General features: G+C 40.0%; 1 protein-coding gene and 1 non-coding gene across 2 annotated transcripts in view; one reads left to right on the top strand and one right to left on the bottom strand.

Moving 5' to 3' along the window:
- Positions 1-18613, bottom strand: part of BMAL2 (basic helix-loop-helix ARNT like 2) — a 71059-nt gene that overhangs the window by 16309 nt on the left and 36137 nt on the right. Inside the window, 4 exon segments of the mRNA XM_066254391.1 lie at positions 4193-4205; positions 16398-16545; positions 17724-17835; positions 18221-18226. Of these exon segments, the coding sequence (XP_066110488.1) occupies positions 4193-4205; positions 16398-16545; positions 17724-17835; positions 18221-18226 (279 nt within the window).
- Positions 15907-15982, top strand: TRNAV-AAC (transfer RNA valine (anticodon AAC)). The gene has a single exon. It is a non-coding gene; the product is annotated as a tRNA-Val (tRNA).

Raw genomic sequence — 18613 nt, 5'->3', positions numbered from 1 at the left:
CATAAGCATCTTAGAAGAAAACATAGGCAGTAAACTCTTTGACATCTCTTGGAGCAATATATTTGCTGATTTATCTCCACGGGGAAGTGAAATAAAAGACAGGATAAACAAATGGGACTATATCAAACTAAAAAGCTTTTGCACAGCTAAAGACAACAAGAACAGAATAAAAAGACAAACTACACAATGGGAGAACATATTTGACAATACGTCTGATAAGGGGTTAATAACCAAAATTTATAAAGAACTTATAAAACTCAACATCAGGAAGACAAACAATCCAATCCAAAAATGGGCAAAAGAGATGAATAGACACTTCTCCAAAGAGGACATACAGATGGCCAATAGGCATATGAAAAAAATGCTCAACATCACTAATCGTTAGAGAAATGCAAATTAAAACCACAATGAGATATCACCTCACACCAATCAGAATGGCACTTATCGACAAAACAACACAGAATAAGTGCTGGCGAGGATGTGGAGAAAAGGGAACCCTCCTGCACTGCTGGTGGGAATGCAGACTGGTGCAGCCACTGTGGAAAACAGTATGGAGATTCCTCAAAAAACTGAAAATCGAACTGCCTTTTGACCCAGCTATCTCACTTTTAGGAATATACCCCAAGGACACCATAGAACGGCTCGAAAAGGAGAAATGCACCCGCATGTATGTGGCAGCATTGTTCACAATAGCGAAGATCTGGAAACAGCCGAAGTGTCCGTCAGAGGACGAGTGGATTAAAAAGCTTTGGTACATATATACTATGGAATACTACTCAGCCATAAGAAATGATGACATCAGATCATTTACAATAACATGGATGGACCTTGACAACATTATACGGAGTGAAATAAGTAAATCAGAAAAAAAACTAAGATGAATCCATACATAGAAGGGACATAAAAATGAGACTCATTGACATGAACAAGAATGTGATGGCAACAGGGGCGGGGGGTTCGGGAGGGGGGATGGGGTGAAGAAGGAGAGAGGGGTTGGAGGAGGGGAGGGGCACAAGAAAACCAGATAGAAGGTGACAGAAGACAATTTAACTTTGGGGGAGGGGTATACAGCACAATCAAATGTCAAAATAATCTAGAGATATTTTCTCTCAACATATGTACCCTGATTTATCAATGTCACTGCATTAAATTTAATAAAAAAATTATTGATCTTAGAGAGGAAAGGAGAGAAAGACAGAAACATTGATCTGTTTCTGTACGTGCCCTCACTGGGGATCGAAGTGGCAACCTTTGCATTTCAGGATGATGCTCTAACCAACTGAGCTCTCCGGCCAGGGCAAAATAATATTTTAAGAACACATTTTATTAAAATTTATTTTAAAAATTTTAATTATAATATATATTATTTAATAACATAATATAATTATGCTTTAAAATTTTTATTAAAGTATAGTTGTTATACAATATTACATTAGTTTCAGGTGTACAACATAGTGATCACTATGACCAGCGTAGAAACTGTCACTGTATTAAGGTATGATGATACCGTTGACTGTGTTCTGTATTCTGCATGTTACACTCCGTGCCTTGTTTTGTGAGTGGAAGCGTGTACCTCCTGTTCCCCTTCACCTTTTAAACCTACCCGCCTCTCATCTAAAAATCTTCAGTTTGCTCTTGGTATCTATGAGTCTGTTTCTGTTTTGTTTTTAGATTTCACATATAAGTGAAATCATATTGTATTTGTTTTCTCTGTCTGACTTAATTCACTTGGCATAATACCGTCAAGGTCCATCCATGTTGTCACAAAGAGGAAGAATGCTGAGTAATGTTCCATTGCATATTCTATCTACCATCCTCTTGATCCAGTCATCTACTGACAGACAGCTAGGCTGTTTTCATACATTGGCTATCATCAATAATGCTGCAATGAAAAGAGGGCTGCACATACCTTTTTTGAATTAGTGTTATGTTTTCTTTGGATAAATACCCAGAAGTGGAAATGCTGTGTTGTATGGTAGTTCTATTTTTAATTTTTTAAGTAACCTCCATACCATTTTCCATATTGGCTGCACTAGTTTACAACACTTCATGAGGGTTCCCCTTTCTCCATATCTCCACCAAGACTTCCTGTTTGTTGATTGGTGATAGCCATTCTCACAGGTATGTGGTGATATCTCATTGTGCTTTTGATTTGCTTTTTCCTGATGAGTAGTGATAGCATCTTTTCATATGCCTGTTGGTCATCTATATGTCTTCTTTGGAGAAATGTCTATTCAGGTCCTCTAGCAATTTTTTAATGTAATCTTTTTTTTGGCTACTGAATTTATAAGTTCCTTATATATTTTGTATATCGATCCCTTATCGGATATATATCATTTATAAATATCTTCTTTCCTATCAGTTGTCTCCCATTTGGGTTGTCTTTATTTTGTTGATGGTATGTTTTATTATTTTTTAAGATGACGTTTAACATATTGTAAAATAGTGATTTGAAGATCTGGTTCTAACCTTACTTCTTATTCTATTTTATTTTTCTTCATACTTATCACCATCAGCAAAGATTTTGTTTTGTTCACTGCTCTGGACCCAGCATATAGAACATTGATTGGCCCACAGTGCATACTTAATAAATACTTATTTTTAAAAATTATTTTTTAACACAATACAATATAATGGCATGTTGTTATACATCCCTTCCCTACTTCACGTTAAATGACCTCACAGGTATCTTGAAAGTAGCCAACATGTGACTGTTTACACCACAGAAGTTGGCAATGCTATAAATGATAGACAAAATGTTAATGGATTAAACTTAAAAGTGTGTTGTGTCTGTAGTTGTTATCTAGTGAATAGCAAAAGACTATTGAATAAATAATTTTTCAGTATTAAAAAAAATAACTGGATGACGTCAGAGTAATGGTGTGGTAGGAAGTGATACTGATAAATCTCCCCCCAAACTCAACAAGATCTTCAACCAGAAACAGAAAAACCTATCCTTGGAGCCTCCAGATGTTTTACAATACACCCAAAGGTATGGTCAAGTGAAAAATTGGCTAAATATATAATCAAACCCCGAAGGAAATAGGGAGTAAGAAATGCTCCGCCTTCCTCACTAACCTAAACAGGGCTGCTTTCACTGGGAACTGAGAATATAGAAACTAAGGTGGGCAAAGGGGGTGAATAGATACAGGCCACGGCACAAATGGGCGAACCAGGCTGTGGCACGGAGATCCAAGCTGAGGAAAAACTGTGCCTGTGGCAACCCAGTCAATACAAGCTAACACTCACACCAAACCCAGGCAAAGAAAGACAAGTGGGGCAGCCATTTTCCCCGATCTCCTGGTCGGCGCACGCAAATAGTGGGCGAGAGATTCCTCCGAGTGCCTCAGCAGTGGGCACTTGTGTTACCCCACAGAGAGGCAGAGTCAGGCGACTTTGTGTGGGCCGAAAGCGGAATCTCCGGGCCGCCCCAGTGCCCTGAAAAAGCCGCTCACGGGGAGGGAGTGAGAGCCAATTCCAACACTGGAACTTTTCCGTGCAGGTGGGGGTTTCATTCAGAGGATGAGGCGGCTGGCCTGATATCCTGGTCGGCGCACACAGAGAGTGGGCAAGAGATTCCTCCCAGCACCTCAGGAATGGGCGCCCGTGTTATCCCACAGAGGGGCAGAGTCAGAGGCCTTTGTGTGGGCAAAAAGCGGAATCTCGGGCCGCCCCAGCGCCCTGAAAAAGCTGCGCATGGGGAGGGAATGAGAGCCAATTCCAACGCTGGAACTTTTCTGTACGGGCGGGGGTTTCACTCAGAGGGTGAGACTGCTGGCCTGATATCCTGGTCTGCGTGCACAGATAGTGAGGGAGAGATTCCTCTGAGTGCTTTGGCAGTGGGCGCCCATGTTATCCCACAGGGGGGCAGAGTCAGGGGCCTTTGTGTGGGCCAAAAGTGGAATTTCCAGGCTGCCCCAGCGCCCTGAAAAAGCTGCGCACGGGGAGGGAGCGAGAGCCAATTCCAACGCTGGAACTTTTCCGTGTGGGCGGGGGTTTCACTCAGAGTGTGAGACTGCCGGCCTGATATCCTGGTCTGCACACAGATAGTGAGTGAGAGTTTCCTCCAAGCGCCCCGGGAGTGGGCGCCCCCCCCCCCCGTGTTACCGAACAGAGTGGCAGAGCCAGAGGTCTCTGAGTGGGCAAAAGCCCCACCTGATTATGCTAGCAGCTCTGACTGACTGAGCCTTACCCAGAGTCCTGTGCTGAGTGGGAATAGAGTGGGGAGTTGCCAGCTCTTTGAGCCTCTTACTATCCAGGAAGAGGCAGCAGCAACCCCATAGCTGGATTATCAGGCTAATAATTGAGGAAGGAAAGACTAGGAGAGAGGCTCCAGGAACACGGACTCTCTCACTGTCGGAGCCTATAAATGCTAATGAGCCTCAACTGCCAACGAGACTAAAGCACAATACATGACATCGCCATAGAGACTTATCAACTGCAAACCTCTACCTGAGCATGCCAAAGGGGCAGAACCCGGGGCACAGAGTCACTGACCAGGAAGAAGGAGAGAAAAGAAAAAGCAAGAAGATAACCTCTCAAAATCAAGAATAATCCGCAGACTTTATAACCTATCCCATTTTATTATATTTGTTCATTTCTCTTATCTTCATTCTTGATTTTTTTTTCCTCCTCCAATTTGGTTGTTTAACTCTCTGCCAGCCTTACTCTCTCCTCTCCTTGAACTACACAACTCATAAGTGTTACATCTCCCATTATCTTTTCTTTCCTCTTCTTTTCTCTCTATGAAGATTGTACTCCAAAACTCTTAACCTTCTCTCTCTCTCTCCTCTTTTTTCTTTTTTCTTCTTTGAGTGGTTCCCTCTTTTTCTCTCTCTCTCTCTCTCTCTCTCTCTTTTCTCCCTCTATATTAGTTTCTTCCTTTCTCCTTTACATCTCCTCTCATTCAAACCTCAATAATGAACAAATTATCTTACCTGGGATTCAAACTTATGTTTGTGGCATTTTGGGGGGGTTTTACTTCACCTTTTTAACTCACTAGCAGTGCTCCCATCCCTGGCTCTCCATTTTATCTAGTTCTTGTTCCACTAAATACAATAGTAATTTTTTAATTTGTCCCCCCATTTTCCTGTTTCCCTCTTATTCCTCTCATCATAACTCTTAGTCAACCAACACCTAAAAGCAAATCATTTTATTCTTGACCCAAATTTTTTCCTTATTTGCATTTTGTGGGTCCATACCCCCCTTTTTCTTGCCCCTTTATTACTTCTCCCCAATTCAGGCCCTCCAGTACAGGCATTGTTTGTTCTATTTAGTACCATATAATTCACAGTTCACCACAAGATTTTCTCAAGAAAGAGGGGAGAAGAGAGGAGAGGAAAAAAGGAGGGGGGGAATAATTTCCTTTTTTAAAAATTTTTATTTTATTTTATTTTTCTTTAATTATTAATTAAAAAACAGCTCTTTTTGATTTTTTATTTTTATTTTTTTAACGTTTTATTCTTCATTAAATCTCATTAATAATATCAACAAAACCACCCTCAGATGCCATTAAGGAAGAGAAAATCGAATATCATGGGTACAAAAGAAAGAGACGTAACACAGATAGATGAGGAAAAATCTATGGAGAAAAAATTTAATATATTGGAAACCTTGGAGTTAAACGACAGAGAATTTAAAATAGAAATCCTAAAAATACTCAGAGATATACAAGAAAATACAGAAAGGCAATTTAGGGAGCTCAGAAAACAACTCAATGAACACAAAGAATATATTTCCAAGGAAATTGAAACTATAAAAACAAATCAAACAGAGATGAAAAACTCAATTCATCAACTGAAAAATGAGGTAACAAGCTTAGCTAATAGAACAGGCCAGATAGAAGAGAGGATTAGTGAAATAGAAGACAAGCAACTTGAGGCACAACAGAGAGAAGAAGAAAGAGACTCAAAAATTTAAAAAAATGAGATAGCCCTACAAGAATTATCTGACTCCATCAAAAAGAATAACATAAGAATAATAGGTATATCAGAGGGAGAAGAGAGAGAAAATGGAATGGAGAACATACTCAAACAAATAATAGATGAGAACTTCCCAAGCCTGTGGAAAGAACTAAAGCCTCAAATTCAAGAAGCAAACAGAACTCCGAGTTTTCTTAACCCCAACAAACCTACTCCAAGGAACATCATAATGAAATTGGCACAAACCAACGGCAAAGAAAAAATTCTCAAGGCAGCCAGGGAAAAGAAGAATACAACATATAAAGGAAGGCCCATTAGATTATCATCAGATTTCTCAACAGAAACTCTACAAGCTAGAAGAGAGTGGACCCCAATATTTAAAGTCCTGAAAGAGAGGAACTTTCAACCACAAATACTATACCCATCAAAGCTATCCTTCAAATATGAAGGAGAAATAAAAACATTCACAGATACAGAAAAGATGAGGGAATTTATCATCAGAAAACCCCCACTCCAGGAATTACTAAAGGGGATTCTCCAATCAGATACAAAGAACAACAAAAAAAAACAGAGCCACAAGTAAAAGCTCCAAGAAGAACACAATAAAACCAAATTTAAACTGTGACAACAACAAAAAGAAAGAGGGGGAGAAGATGGAGATGAACAGTAGCAAAGGACGATGGAGTGCAAAAGTACTCACAAAATAGTTCGCTACAATGAACAGGGTAGGGACCCTTTTTATTACTCAAAGGTAACCACCATTGAAAAAATCACCACAGAAGGACATGAGATAAAAAAGATAGCAACAGAGGAAAGATGTATGGAATACAACCAAATAAAAACAAAAGATAGAAAAACGAAAGAGAAGGATCAAACAAGACACAAAACTAACAGAAAGCAAGATATAAAATGGCAATAGGGAACTCACAAGTGTCAATAATTACACTAAATGTAAACAGATTAAACTCACCAATAAAAAGGCACAGAGTAGCAGAATGGATTAAAAAAGAAAATCCAACTGTATGCTGCCTACAAGAAATTCATCTAAGGGCCCTGGCCAGTTGGCTCAGTGATAGAGTGTCGGCTTGGTGTGCAGAAGTCCCGGGTTCAATTCCCAGCCAGGGCACACAGGAGAAGCGCCCATCTGCTTCTTTGTGTCCTTCCTCTCTGTCTCTCTCTTCCCCTCCCGCAGCTGAGGCTCCATTGGAGCAAAAATGACCCAGGTGCTGGGGATGGCTCCTTGGCCTCTGCCCCAGGTGCTAGAGTGGCTCTGGTCGCAACAGAGCGATGCCCCGGAGGGGCAGAGCATTGCCCTCTGGTGGGCAGAGCGTCGCCCCCTGGTGGGCGTGCCAGGTGGATCCCAGTCAGGCACATGCAGGAATCTGTCTGTCTCTCCCCGTTTCTAGCTTCAGAAAAATACAAAAAAAAAAGAAAAAAAGAAAAAAAGAAACTCATCTAAGTAACAAGGATAAAAACAAATTCAAAGTGAAAGGCTGGAAAACAATACTCCAAGCAAATAACATCCAAAAAAAGGCAGGTGTAGCAATACTCATATCTGATAATGCTGACTACAAGACAACAAAAGTACTCAGAGACAAAAATGGCCATTTCATAATGGCTAAGGGGACACTGAATCAATAAGACATAACAATTCTTAATATATATGCACCAAACCAAGGAGCACCAAAATATATAAGACAGCTACTTATTGACCTTAAGACAAAAACTGATAAAAATACAATCATACTTGGAAACCTCAATACACCGCTGACGGCTCTATATCAGTCATCCAAACAGAGAATCAACAAAGATATAGTGGCCTTAAACAAAACACTAGAGCACCTGGATATGATAGACATCTACAGGACATTTCATCCCAAAGTGACTGAGTATACATTTTTCTCCAGTGTACATGGATCATTCTCAAGAATTGACCATATGTTGGGCCACAAAAACAACATCAGCAAATTCAGGAAAACTGAAGTTGTACCAAGCATATTTTCTGATCAGAAAGCCTTGAAACTAGAATTCAACTACAAAAAAGAGGAAAAAAATCCCACAAAAATGTGGAAACTAAACAACATACTTTTAAAAAATGAATGGGTCAAAGAAGAAATAAGTGCAGAGATCAAAAGATATATACAGACTAATGAAAATGACAATACAACATATCAGAATCTATGGGATGCAGCAAAAGCAGTGATAAGAGGGAAGTTCATATCACTTCAGGCATATATGAACAAACAAGAGAGAGCCCAAGTGAACCACTTAACTTCCCACCTTAAGAAACTAGAAAAAGAAGAACAAAGACCACCCAAAACCAGCCAAAGAAAGGAGATAATAAAAATCAGAGCAGAAATAAATGAAATAGAGAACAGAAAAACTATAGAAAAAATTAATAGAACAAGGAGCTGGTTCTTTGAAAAGATCAACAAAATTGACAAACCCTTGGTAAGACTTACCAAGGAAAAAAGAGAAAGAACTCATATAAACAAAATCCAAAATGAAAGAGGAAAAATCACCACGGACACCGTAGATATACAAAGAATTATTGTAGAATACTATGAAAAACTTTATGCCACTAAATTCAACAACCTAGAAGAAATGGATAAATTTCTAGAACAATACAACCTTCCTAGACTGAGTCAAGAAGAAGCAGAAAGCCTAAACAGACCTATTAGTAGAGAAGAAATAGAAAAAACCATTAAAAACCTGCCCCAAAATAAAAGTCCAGGCCCAGATGGCTATACCAGTGAATTTTATCAAACATTCAAAGAAGACTTGGTTACTATTCTACTGAAAGTCTTCCAAAAAATTGAAGAAGAAGCAATACTTCCAAACACATTTTATGAGGCCAACATAACCCTCATACCAAAACCAGGCAAGGATGGCACAAAAAAAGAAAACTACAGACCAACATCTCTAAAGAATACAGATGCTAAAATACTAAACAAAATACTAGCAAATCGAATACAACAACATATTTAAAAAATAATACATCATGATCAAGTGGGATTCATCCCAGAATCTCAAGGATGGTTCAACATACGTAAAATGGTTAACGTAATACACCATATCAACAAAACAAAGAACAAAAACCACATGATCTTATAAATAGATGTGGAAAAGGCTTTTGATAAAATACAACACAATTTTATGTTTAAGACTCTCAACAAAATGGGTATAGAAGAAAAATATCTCAACATGATAAAGACCATATATGATAAACCAGAGGTCCCCAAACTACGGCCAGTGGGCCGCATGTGGCCCCCTGAGGGCATTTATCCAGCTCCAGCCGCACTTCTGGAAGGGGCACCTCTTTCATTGGTGGTCAGTGAGAGGAGCATAGTTCCCATTGAAAAACTGGTCAGTTTGTTGATTTAAATTTACTTGTTCTTTATTTTAAATATTGTATTGTTCCCGCTTTGTATTTTTACTTTAAAATAAGATATGTGCAGTGTGCATAGGGATTTGTTAATCGTTTTTTTTATTGTCTGGCCCTCCAACGATCTGAGGGACAGTGAACTGGCCCCCTGTGTAAAAAGTTTGGGGACCCCTGTGATAAACCATCAGATAACATCATATTAAATGGCACAAAACTGAAGGCTTTCCCCCTTAAATCAGGAACAAGACAGGGTTGTCCACTCTCTCCACTCTTATTTAATGTGGTACTAGAGGTTCTAGCCAGAGCAATCAGACAGGACAAAGAAATAAAAGGCATCCATATCGGAAAAGAAGAAGTAAAAGTATCACTTTTTGCAGATGATATGATCCTATACATCGAAAACCCCAAAGAATCCACAAAAAAACTATTAGAAACAATAAGCCAATATAGTAAGGTTACAAAATTAACATACAAAAGTCCATAGCCTTTCTACATGCCGACAATGAAACATTTGAGAATGAACTCAAAAGAATAATCCCCTTCACGATTGCAACAACAAAAATAAAATACCTAGGAATAAACATAACAAAGAATGTAAAGGACCTATATAATGAAAACTATAAACCATTGTTAAGGGAAATCGAAAAAGATATAATGAGATGGAAGAATATTCCTTGTTCTTGGTTAGAAACAATAAATATAATTAGATGGCCATATTACCTAAAGCAATATACAAATTTAATGCAATTCCCATCAAAATTCCAATGATATTTTTTAAAGAAATGGAGCAAAAAATCATCAGATTCATATGGAACTATAAAAAACTCCGAATAGCCAAAGCAATCCTAAAGAAAAAGAATGAAGCTGGGGCATTACAATACCTGACTTTAAACTATATTATAGGGCCACGACAATCAAAACAGCATGGTATTGGCAGAAAAATAGACACTCAGACCAATGGAACAGAATAGAAAACCCAGAAATAAAACCACATATATATAGTCAAATAATTTTTGATAAAGGGGCCAACAACACACAATGGAGAAAAGAAAGCCTCTTCAATAAATGGTGCTGGGAAAACTGGAAAGCCACATGCAAAAGAATGAAACTGGACTACAGTTTGTCCCCCTGTACTAAAATTAACTCAAAATGGATCAAAGATCTAAACATAAGACCTGAAACAATTAAGTACATAGAAGAAGACATAGGTACTCAACTCATGGACCTGGGCTTTAAAGAGCATTTTATGAATTTGACTCCAAAGGCAAGAGAAGTGAAGGCAAAAATTAATGAATGGGACTACATCTGACTAAGAAGTTTTTGCTCAGCAAGAGAAACTGATAACAAAATAAACAGACAGCCAACTAAATGGGAAATGATATTTTCAAACAACAGCTCAGATAAGGGACTAATATCCAAAATATACAAAGAACTCATAAAACTCAACAACAAACAAACAAACAATCCAATAAAAAAAATGGGAAGAGGACATGAACAGACACTTCTCCCAGGAAGAAATACAAATGGCCAACAGATATATGAAAAGATGCTCATCTTCTTTAGTTATTCGAGAAATGCAAATCAAAACTGCAATGAGATACCACCTAACACCTGTTAGATTGGCTATTATTAACAAGACAGGTAATAGCAAATGTTAGAGAGGCTGTGGAGAAAAAGGAACCCTCATCCACTGTTGGTGGGAATGTAAAGTAGTACAACCATTATGGAAGAAAGTATGGTGGTTCCTCAAAAAACTGAAAATAGAACTACCTTATGACCCAGCAATCCCTCTACTGGATATATACCCCAAAAACTCAGAAACATAGATATGTAAAGACACATGCAGCCCCATGTTCATTGCAGCATTGTTCACAGTGGCCAGGACATGGAAACAACCAAAAAGCCCGTCAATAGATGACTGGATAAAGAAGATGTGGCACATATACACTATATGGAATACTACTCAGCCATAAGAAATGATGACATCGGATCATTTACAGCAAAATGGTGCGATCTTGATAACATTATACGAAGTGAAATAAGTAAATCAGAAAAAAACAGGAACTGCATTATTCCATACGTAGGTGGGACATAAAAGTGAGACTAAGAGACATTGATAAGAGTGTGGTGGTTACAGGGGGAGGGGAGAGAGGAAGAGGGAAAGGGGGAGGGGGAGGGGCACAAAGAAAACTAGATAGAAGGTGACAGAGGACAATCTGACTTTGGGTGATGGGTATGCAACATAATTGAACAAGAAGATAACCTGGACATGTTATCTTTGAATATATGTATCCTGATTTATGGATGTCGCCCCATTAAAAAAATAAAATTATTTAAAAAAATAAATTAAAAAAAAAACTATCATCATTTTCAGCAAGTCGTTTATATCACTGAAAAATGAGTGAAGATCCAACAACATGTCTCATGATTTCATTTTCATATTAGTTATTACTGTAACGGATAATATTAACAACATTCCTATGAGAACTACACTCAGAAAGCTTGTTATTAAACAGTAACCAGCATACCACTGCCCCTAGCCCACGTCAGCTACAAAGCTGGTCCCAGTTGCCTCCCTCCCTAACACACAATGGCATCTAGGACCTAGTTGTACTGATCTTCGATGAGTCCCCCAAAATACCAAGTATTCCTATCTCAAGACCTTTCCATTTGCCTTCCTGTCAGGAATTTCTTCCCCTAAATTTGTGCTACCTGACCCCTCATCATAATCCAGGTCTCAGATCAAATGTCATGTGGGAGATTCTGAGTATTCCAAAGTAACTATTTCTCCCTAGTTTCTGTCGTCATTGTCCCGTTTTATTGACTTCACTGTACTTTCTACTATGTAAAATATTTATTAATTTACTTGTAGTGTTTAATAATTTACTTGTTGAATGGTTGTCTCTTGTCCTATGAGGTTCACCAGCACAGTGACTTGTCTGCCTATTTCCAATGTATCCTTCACACTAGGTATGGTACCTGGCACGTAGTAGGGACTAAATAATTGCTGACTGACCAAAATCTATTTAATTAGAGATTACTATGTCAGGTAACAATCTCAGGCTTATTGTTACCACTTTCCCTTAAAGTATAGCCAATATATAGGGACCGTTTTAGAAACAAGAGTTTGATAGAAGCTGTGAGAAAATGCAAGTGGGAAAGAAATCTCCAGCAATAGAACTTCAGCCGCAGTCTTGGGCACTGCTGCCCGGGGCATCCCTTCTTCCTCTGCTCTTTCCTTCTCTTATGCTCCCTGAGAATCCCATGCTTGAGAGAAGAGTCTCAAGCAATGCTTCTCAGCAAGACCAGAGGTTGAGATCAAACCTATGAGGTTGCGAGGTTTAGGAAGCAAAGAGTAAGATGGTAGGGCAGGGGGTGGAGGATGAAATCAGGTTTTACAGAAGCAAAATGGCTACACTGGGCACTAGCCATGCACCAAGATGAAGATGGCTAAAATCCTAGTACTAAACAAGTCCACGTGGAAACACTTCTGTTCCAGAAGGAAAGACAATATGGCCATCTTTAAAACACTTACAAAACTTGATAATTTTAGCTCCTACTCAATTTATAACTTGCACCAAACACCACAGAGTTCTCAGCCATGTTGAGGTAGTTGCATTGGCTACCATGCTTCTCTCTCATACAGATCACTGTGTGAGTCAACTGTGGTTGTATCTACTCAACACAATATTAGTTCATCTGTAGTTAAGTCCCAAGGAACAGTCCAGGGTCTACACGGAGTATGACTCCGTGGACCATCCACACAGAAGGAATATTCCTGCCCTTGTAGAGTATTTCCATATATGGCCATGCCCCAATATAAGATTAATCTGAGGAAGACAGAGCAGGAACCCTGAAGTAATGACAATAGTGGTACTTAACATCTGCTCTGCACTGTCCTAATTTTAGGTGCATTGTTTCTAATAGTATTCATAATGGCTTATACAACACTTATCAAATGTTACCAAGCAAGGAACCATGCTAAGCACATAACACATATTAACTCATTTATTCCTGATAACAACCTTGTGTGGATGGCTCTATCATTATTTTCATTTTACAGCTAAGGAGAGTGAGACCCAGAAAGATCTAGTAATTTATCTTAAGTCACACAGTTCATCACAAGTCAGGATTCAAATCTGAACAGTTTGGCTCCAGAATCTATTCATTTAGCCACTCCACTGAACCATACAGCCCTGAAAATATCCTTGTTTTACAGATGAGGAAACTGAGGCTCAGATGGACTAAGAAACTTGTTCATGATCACACAGCTAGCAAGTGGGAGAGCCAAAGTTTGATCCTTCAGCCTCTTCACCACCAGCTCAGCTATGAGTTCAACCCTGAGGAGTCTGTACACCAGACTCAGACAGCCAGCTGCGAGCCAAGGGCAAGAAAGAGGGAAGCCACTGGTGGTCTACAAACAGACCCACCCTTAGGACTGCTGACTCATTCTGCCTTTGTTTCATGAGTAGAAGGTTTAGGTTTGAGAATGAATTTGCCTATTTCACTTTCTGTATGTTACTGAACCCATCCAAGTCCCTCCTCCTTGATTCTAAAACAGAGGTAAGGACAGTGTCTTCACAGGGACTAAAAAATCTTAGCACAGTATCTGGCACAGGGTAAGAGCTTAATAAATGAGTATTAGTAATTATCACCTTGGGTGGTTGCCAAAAAGTCTCTGACCAAAACTTGTAAGTAAACTGAATCTTGCGGCTATATTTATAAATATCCTTTTGAAAGATGTCAAAGCAAATCTCACATTAAAATTTGCATAGGGAATTCTCTATCTGATAGGTTAATATGTTCTTAGGCAAAACATCATGAGATTTTACAGTCCCTGAAATGTAGTAAGTAAGCAAAATAGATGAGTGTTAAATTAATTCAAAATGTAAATATCTGCAAAGCAAGTCTATTAAAAAATCACAGGAAAACAGAATTAGAAATATTTACCAAAGGCCCTGACCGGTTGGCTCAGCAGTAGAGCGTCGGCCTGGCGTGTGGGGGACCCGGGTTCGATTCCCGGCCAGGGCACATAGGAGAAGCGCCTTTTGCTTCTCCACTCTCCCCCCTCCCTTCCTCTCTGTCTCTCTCTTCCCCTCCCGCAGCCAAGGCTCCATTGGAGCAAAGATGGCCCGGTCGCTGGGGATGGCTCCTTGGCCTCTGCCCCAGGCGCTAGAGTGGCTCTGGTCGCGGCAGAGCGACGCCCCAGAGGGGCAGAGCATAGCCCCCTGGTGGGCAGAGCGTTGCCCCTGGTGGGCATGCCGGGTGGATCCTGGTCGGGTGCATGCGGGAGTCTGTCTGATTGTCTCTCCCCGTTTCCAGCTTCAGAAAAATACAAAAAAAAAAAAAAAAAAAGGATTTTTACCAAAGAACCACATGACATAAAAATTAAAACTATACCTGTAACATCTTAAACATTCACCAAAATTAATCAAATCAGGCTCTTGTATTATTATAGTATTTTTTAAGACCTAAATTTTATATTTTAATAATAGTAATGGGATTTCTTAACGTTTTGTTTCCATCTCTTCCCATTTGATTTCAACTGCACCATTAAAATCTTGGGCAAAAAATATGTGATTACTTGATAAATTTGAAAGATATTTTCTTAGGTGATTTTGGCTTCAATTATTTGCCTTAATCACTTACTTTATTACCATATTTTTCACTCCATAAGATTCACTATTTCCCCCCAAAAGTGGAGGGGGAAATGCCCATGTGTCTTATGGAGCAAAAGATACAGTATTTTATTAAATATTTTAATACACCAGAATATGATTTTCTTATTTTCCTTTTTAAAACCCTAGCTGTGTCTGCATGACCAGGCAGTGGCGCAGTGGATAGAGAGTTGGACTGGGATGCAGAAGACCCAGGTTCGAGACCCCAAGGTCACCAGCCTGAGCACGGGCTCATCTGGTTTGAGAAAAGCTCACCAGCTTGGACTCAGGTCACTGGCTTGAGCAAGGGGTCACTCAGTGTGCTGAAGGTCAAGGCACATATGAGAAAGCAATCAATGAACAACTAAGGTGTCGCAACAAAAAACTGATGATTGATGCTTCTCATCTCTCTCCGTTCCTGTCTGTCTGTTCCTATCTATCCCCCTCCCCCCTCTGTCTCTGGGGGAAAAAAAAAAACCCTAGCTCTGTCTTATGGTCAGGTGTGTTTTATGGAGCAAATAATGCATTATTTTCATACATATTTTATTTAGGACATTAATTTTCTTTTCTTTTTTCTTTTTTGTATTTTTCTGAGGTTTGAAACGGGGAGGCAGTCAGACAGACTCCCGCATGTGCCCAACCGGGATCCACTCGGCATGCCCACCAGGGGGCGATGCTCTGCCCATCTGAGGCGTTGCTCTGCCGCATTCTAGCACCTGAGGCAGAGGCCACAGAGCCATCCTCAGCGCCCGGGCCAACTTTGCTCCAATGGAGCCTTGGCTGCAGGAGGGGAAGAGAGAGAGAGGAAGGAGAGGGGGAGGGGTGGAGAAACAGATGGGTGCTTCTCCTGTGTGCCCTGGCTGGGAATCGAACCTGGGACTCCTGCACACCAGGCCGATGCTCTACCACTGAGCCAACCAGCCAGGGCTGAACATTAATTTTTGCCCTGGCCGGTTGGCTCAGCGGTAGAGCGTCGGCCTAACGTGCGGAGGACCCGGGTTCGATTCCTGGCCAGGGCACACAGGAGAAGCGCCCATTTGCTTCTCCACCCCTCCGCCGCGCTTTCCTCTCTGTCTCTCTCTTCCCCTCCTGCAGCCAAAGCTCCATTGGAGCAAAGATGGCCCGGGCGCTGGGGATGGCTCTGTGGCCTCTGCCTCAGGTGCTAGAGTGGCTCTGGTCGCAACATGGCAACGCCCAGGATGGGCAGAGCATCACCCCCTGGTGGGCAGAGCGTTGTCCCATGGTGGGTGTGCCAGTGGATCCCGGTCGGGCGCATGCGGGAGTCTGTCTGACTGTCTCTCCCTGTTTCCAGCTTCAGAAGAAGAATAAATAAATAAATAAATAAATAAATAAATAAATAAATAAAAAATAAATAAATAAAATAAATTTTTCTATCCATGCCGTAAATCACCTGACACTTCAAAATGTTGGTACCTTTTCTCTTTGAGTTGGGTAAGTGCTTGCTCAAGCTCTTCTTTGACCAAGATTTTACAACTCTTTATCTGACAGAAAAAGGAACATCTTGAGCCAGAGCTCACACAAGTCCTTCCAGTAGAGAAATTACTGTGAACTTGCAAACGAGCTTTCATAGCAGATGGAGGCAAGAGAATAGGTAGAAAAGAATATTTTCAAATGATTTTGAAATTTATTTTCTAATATTTTTCTGATCATTTATTACATTTTTTATAAGTTAAATAAGAGAAAAGGCTATTTAAAACAGTATCATTGTACAGGAAGCCAGGAAATGAAACATACCAAAACTATATTTGTCAAGCAATTGTATTTTTGATAACTCACAAACTTGCAACTTACCTTTGTTTGCTCCCCCAAGGACTAGAGCATAGAGGAGAGCGAGGAGAGGACTAGGGCATAAAGATAATGTAAATGAAATCACATGATTAAATAAAAAAATAACCCTCGATTATAATAGTAATCAATGGCATAAAGCATCATTACTTTTCCATTATAAATAATTACTTGGCACTAATAAAACAATAGCTACAACTCCCAAGAAAATTATATACAGTGTTTCATACTGAATAGACCTGACCCATATAAGAGAATAATTCTCTTTTGGCCTACATCTGAATAATTAAAACTTTAGAATTTGTTTTTAAATCAGTGAGAGAAGGGGAGGCAGAGACAGATTCCCGCATGCACCCTGACTGGGATCCACCTGGCAAGCCCACTAGGGGGCGATGCTCTGCTCATCTGGGACACTGCTCTGTTGCTCAGCAACCAAACTCTTCTTAGTACCTGAGGTAGAGGCCATGGAGCCATCCGCAGATCTTGCTCCAATTAAGTCCGGCTGCAGGAGGGGTAAAGAGGTAGGGAGAGAGAGAAGTGAGAGGGGGAGCGGCAGAAAAGCAGATGGGTACTTCTCCTGTGTGCCCTGACTGGGAAACGAACCTGGGACATCCATACATTGGGCTGATGCTCTACCACTGAGCCAACCAGCCAGGGCCTAAAACTTCAGTAATTTTTTTATCCCAAAGATTTTATTAGCATATAATAACAAATATGAAGCAATCACATTTTTCTCAAAGCATCTTCATATGAATATATTTATTTGCATATGTGTATAAATACAGAAATTATATAGTTATGTGTTTTTAAATTCAGGTTGATTGTGAAATTTACTACATAATTCTCCTTTTGATAAAACCATAATTAGCTAACTTTTCAAAACACTGTATAGCTGTACTTTTAAGAAATAATTATATTTTCATACAATGTAAGCACGCTGAAGTGAGCACTTACGTTTGGCATCTGTTAGCTTCTCTCTTGGTGAAATATCAGACGAAGACTGTTGTTCCTTTACTGTGGCAATATCTTTTGGATGTAAGAAGTCAAATAAGCCCTGGCAGGTTGGCTCAGTGGTAGAGCGTCGGCCTGGCATGCAGGAGTCCTGGGTTCGATTTCGGCCAGGGCACACAGGAGAAGCACCCATCTGCTTCTCCACCCCTCCCCCTCTCCTTCCTCTCTGTCTCTCTCTTCCCCTCCCGCAGCCAGGCTCCATTGGAGCAAAGTTGGCCCGGGTGCTGAGGATGGCTCTGTGGCCTCTGTCTCAGGTGCTAGTATGGCTCTGATTGCGGCAGAGCAATGCCCCAAGATGGGCAGAGCATCGCCCCCTGGTGGGCATGCCGGGTGGATCCCCATCGGGCGCATGTGGGAGTCTGTCTGACTGCCTCCCTGTTTCCAACTTCAGAAAAAGAAAAAAAAAAGAAAAAGAAGTCAAATAAGCTTTGTCCAGTCACACTAGCCTATTAATAAAGTAGACGTTCATTTAAAATCAGTATATCCTAATTTTTCTACATTTCCTTATACAGACATAGGATACTTTCTTTTGTCAAAATCGCTTTGAGTTAATCTAAAAGAATCATCCACTAGCTGTGTGACATTAATTTAAAATTAAAAGCGGGGTCACACTTGTAGATGGAAACAAAATACACACACTCAAAACCATTAACTGGACACACACACCAATCACACACAAACACCTAACCACCAATATTCTGTTTCTTTTTACTCTTGTTAACATCTCCTAATTCATATATACTTCTAAATCATATTGTGATACTTTAAACTTTATTCTTGATTTAAAAATAAAGTGATTATATTAGAGTATCATGTGGAAGTCACAAAAAAGC

This window comes from Saccopteryx bilineata, chromosome 2 (assembly GCF_036850765.1).
Source record: "Saccopteryx bilineata isolate mSacBil1 chromosome 2, mSacBil1_pri_phased_curated, whole genome shotgun sequence".
NCBI classification, from domain to species: Eukaryota; Metazoa; Chordata; class Mammalia; order Chiroptera; family Emballonuridae; genus Saccopteryx; species Saccopteryx bilineata.
This window is presented reverse-complemented; position numbering and strand designations above follow the sequence as displayed.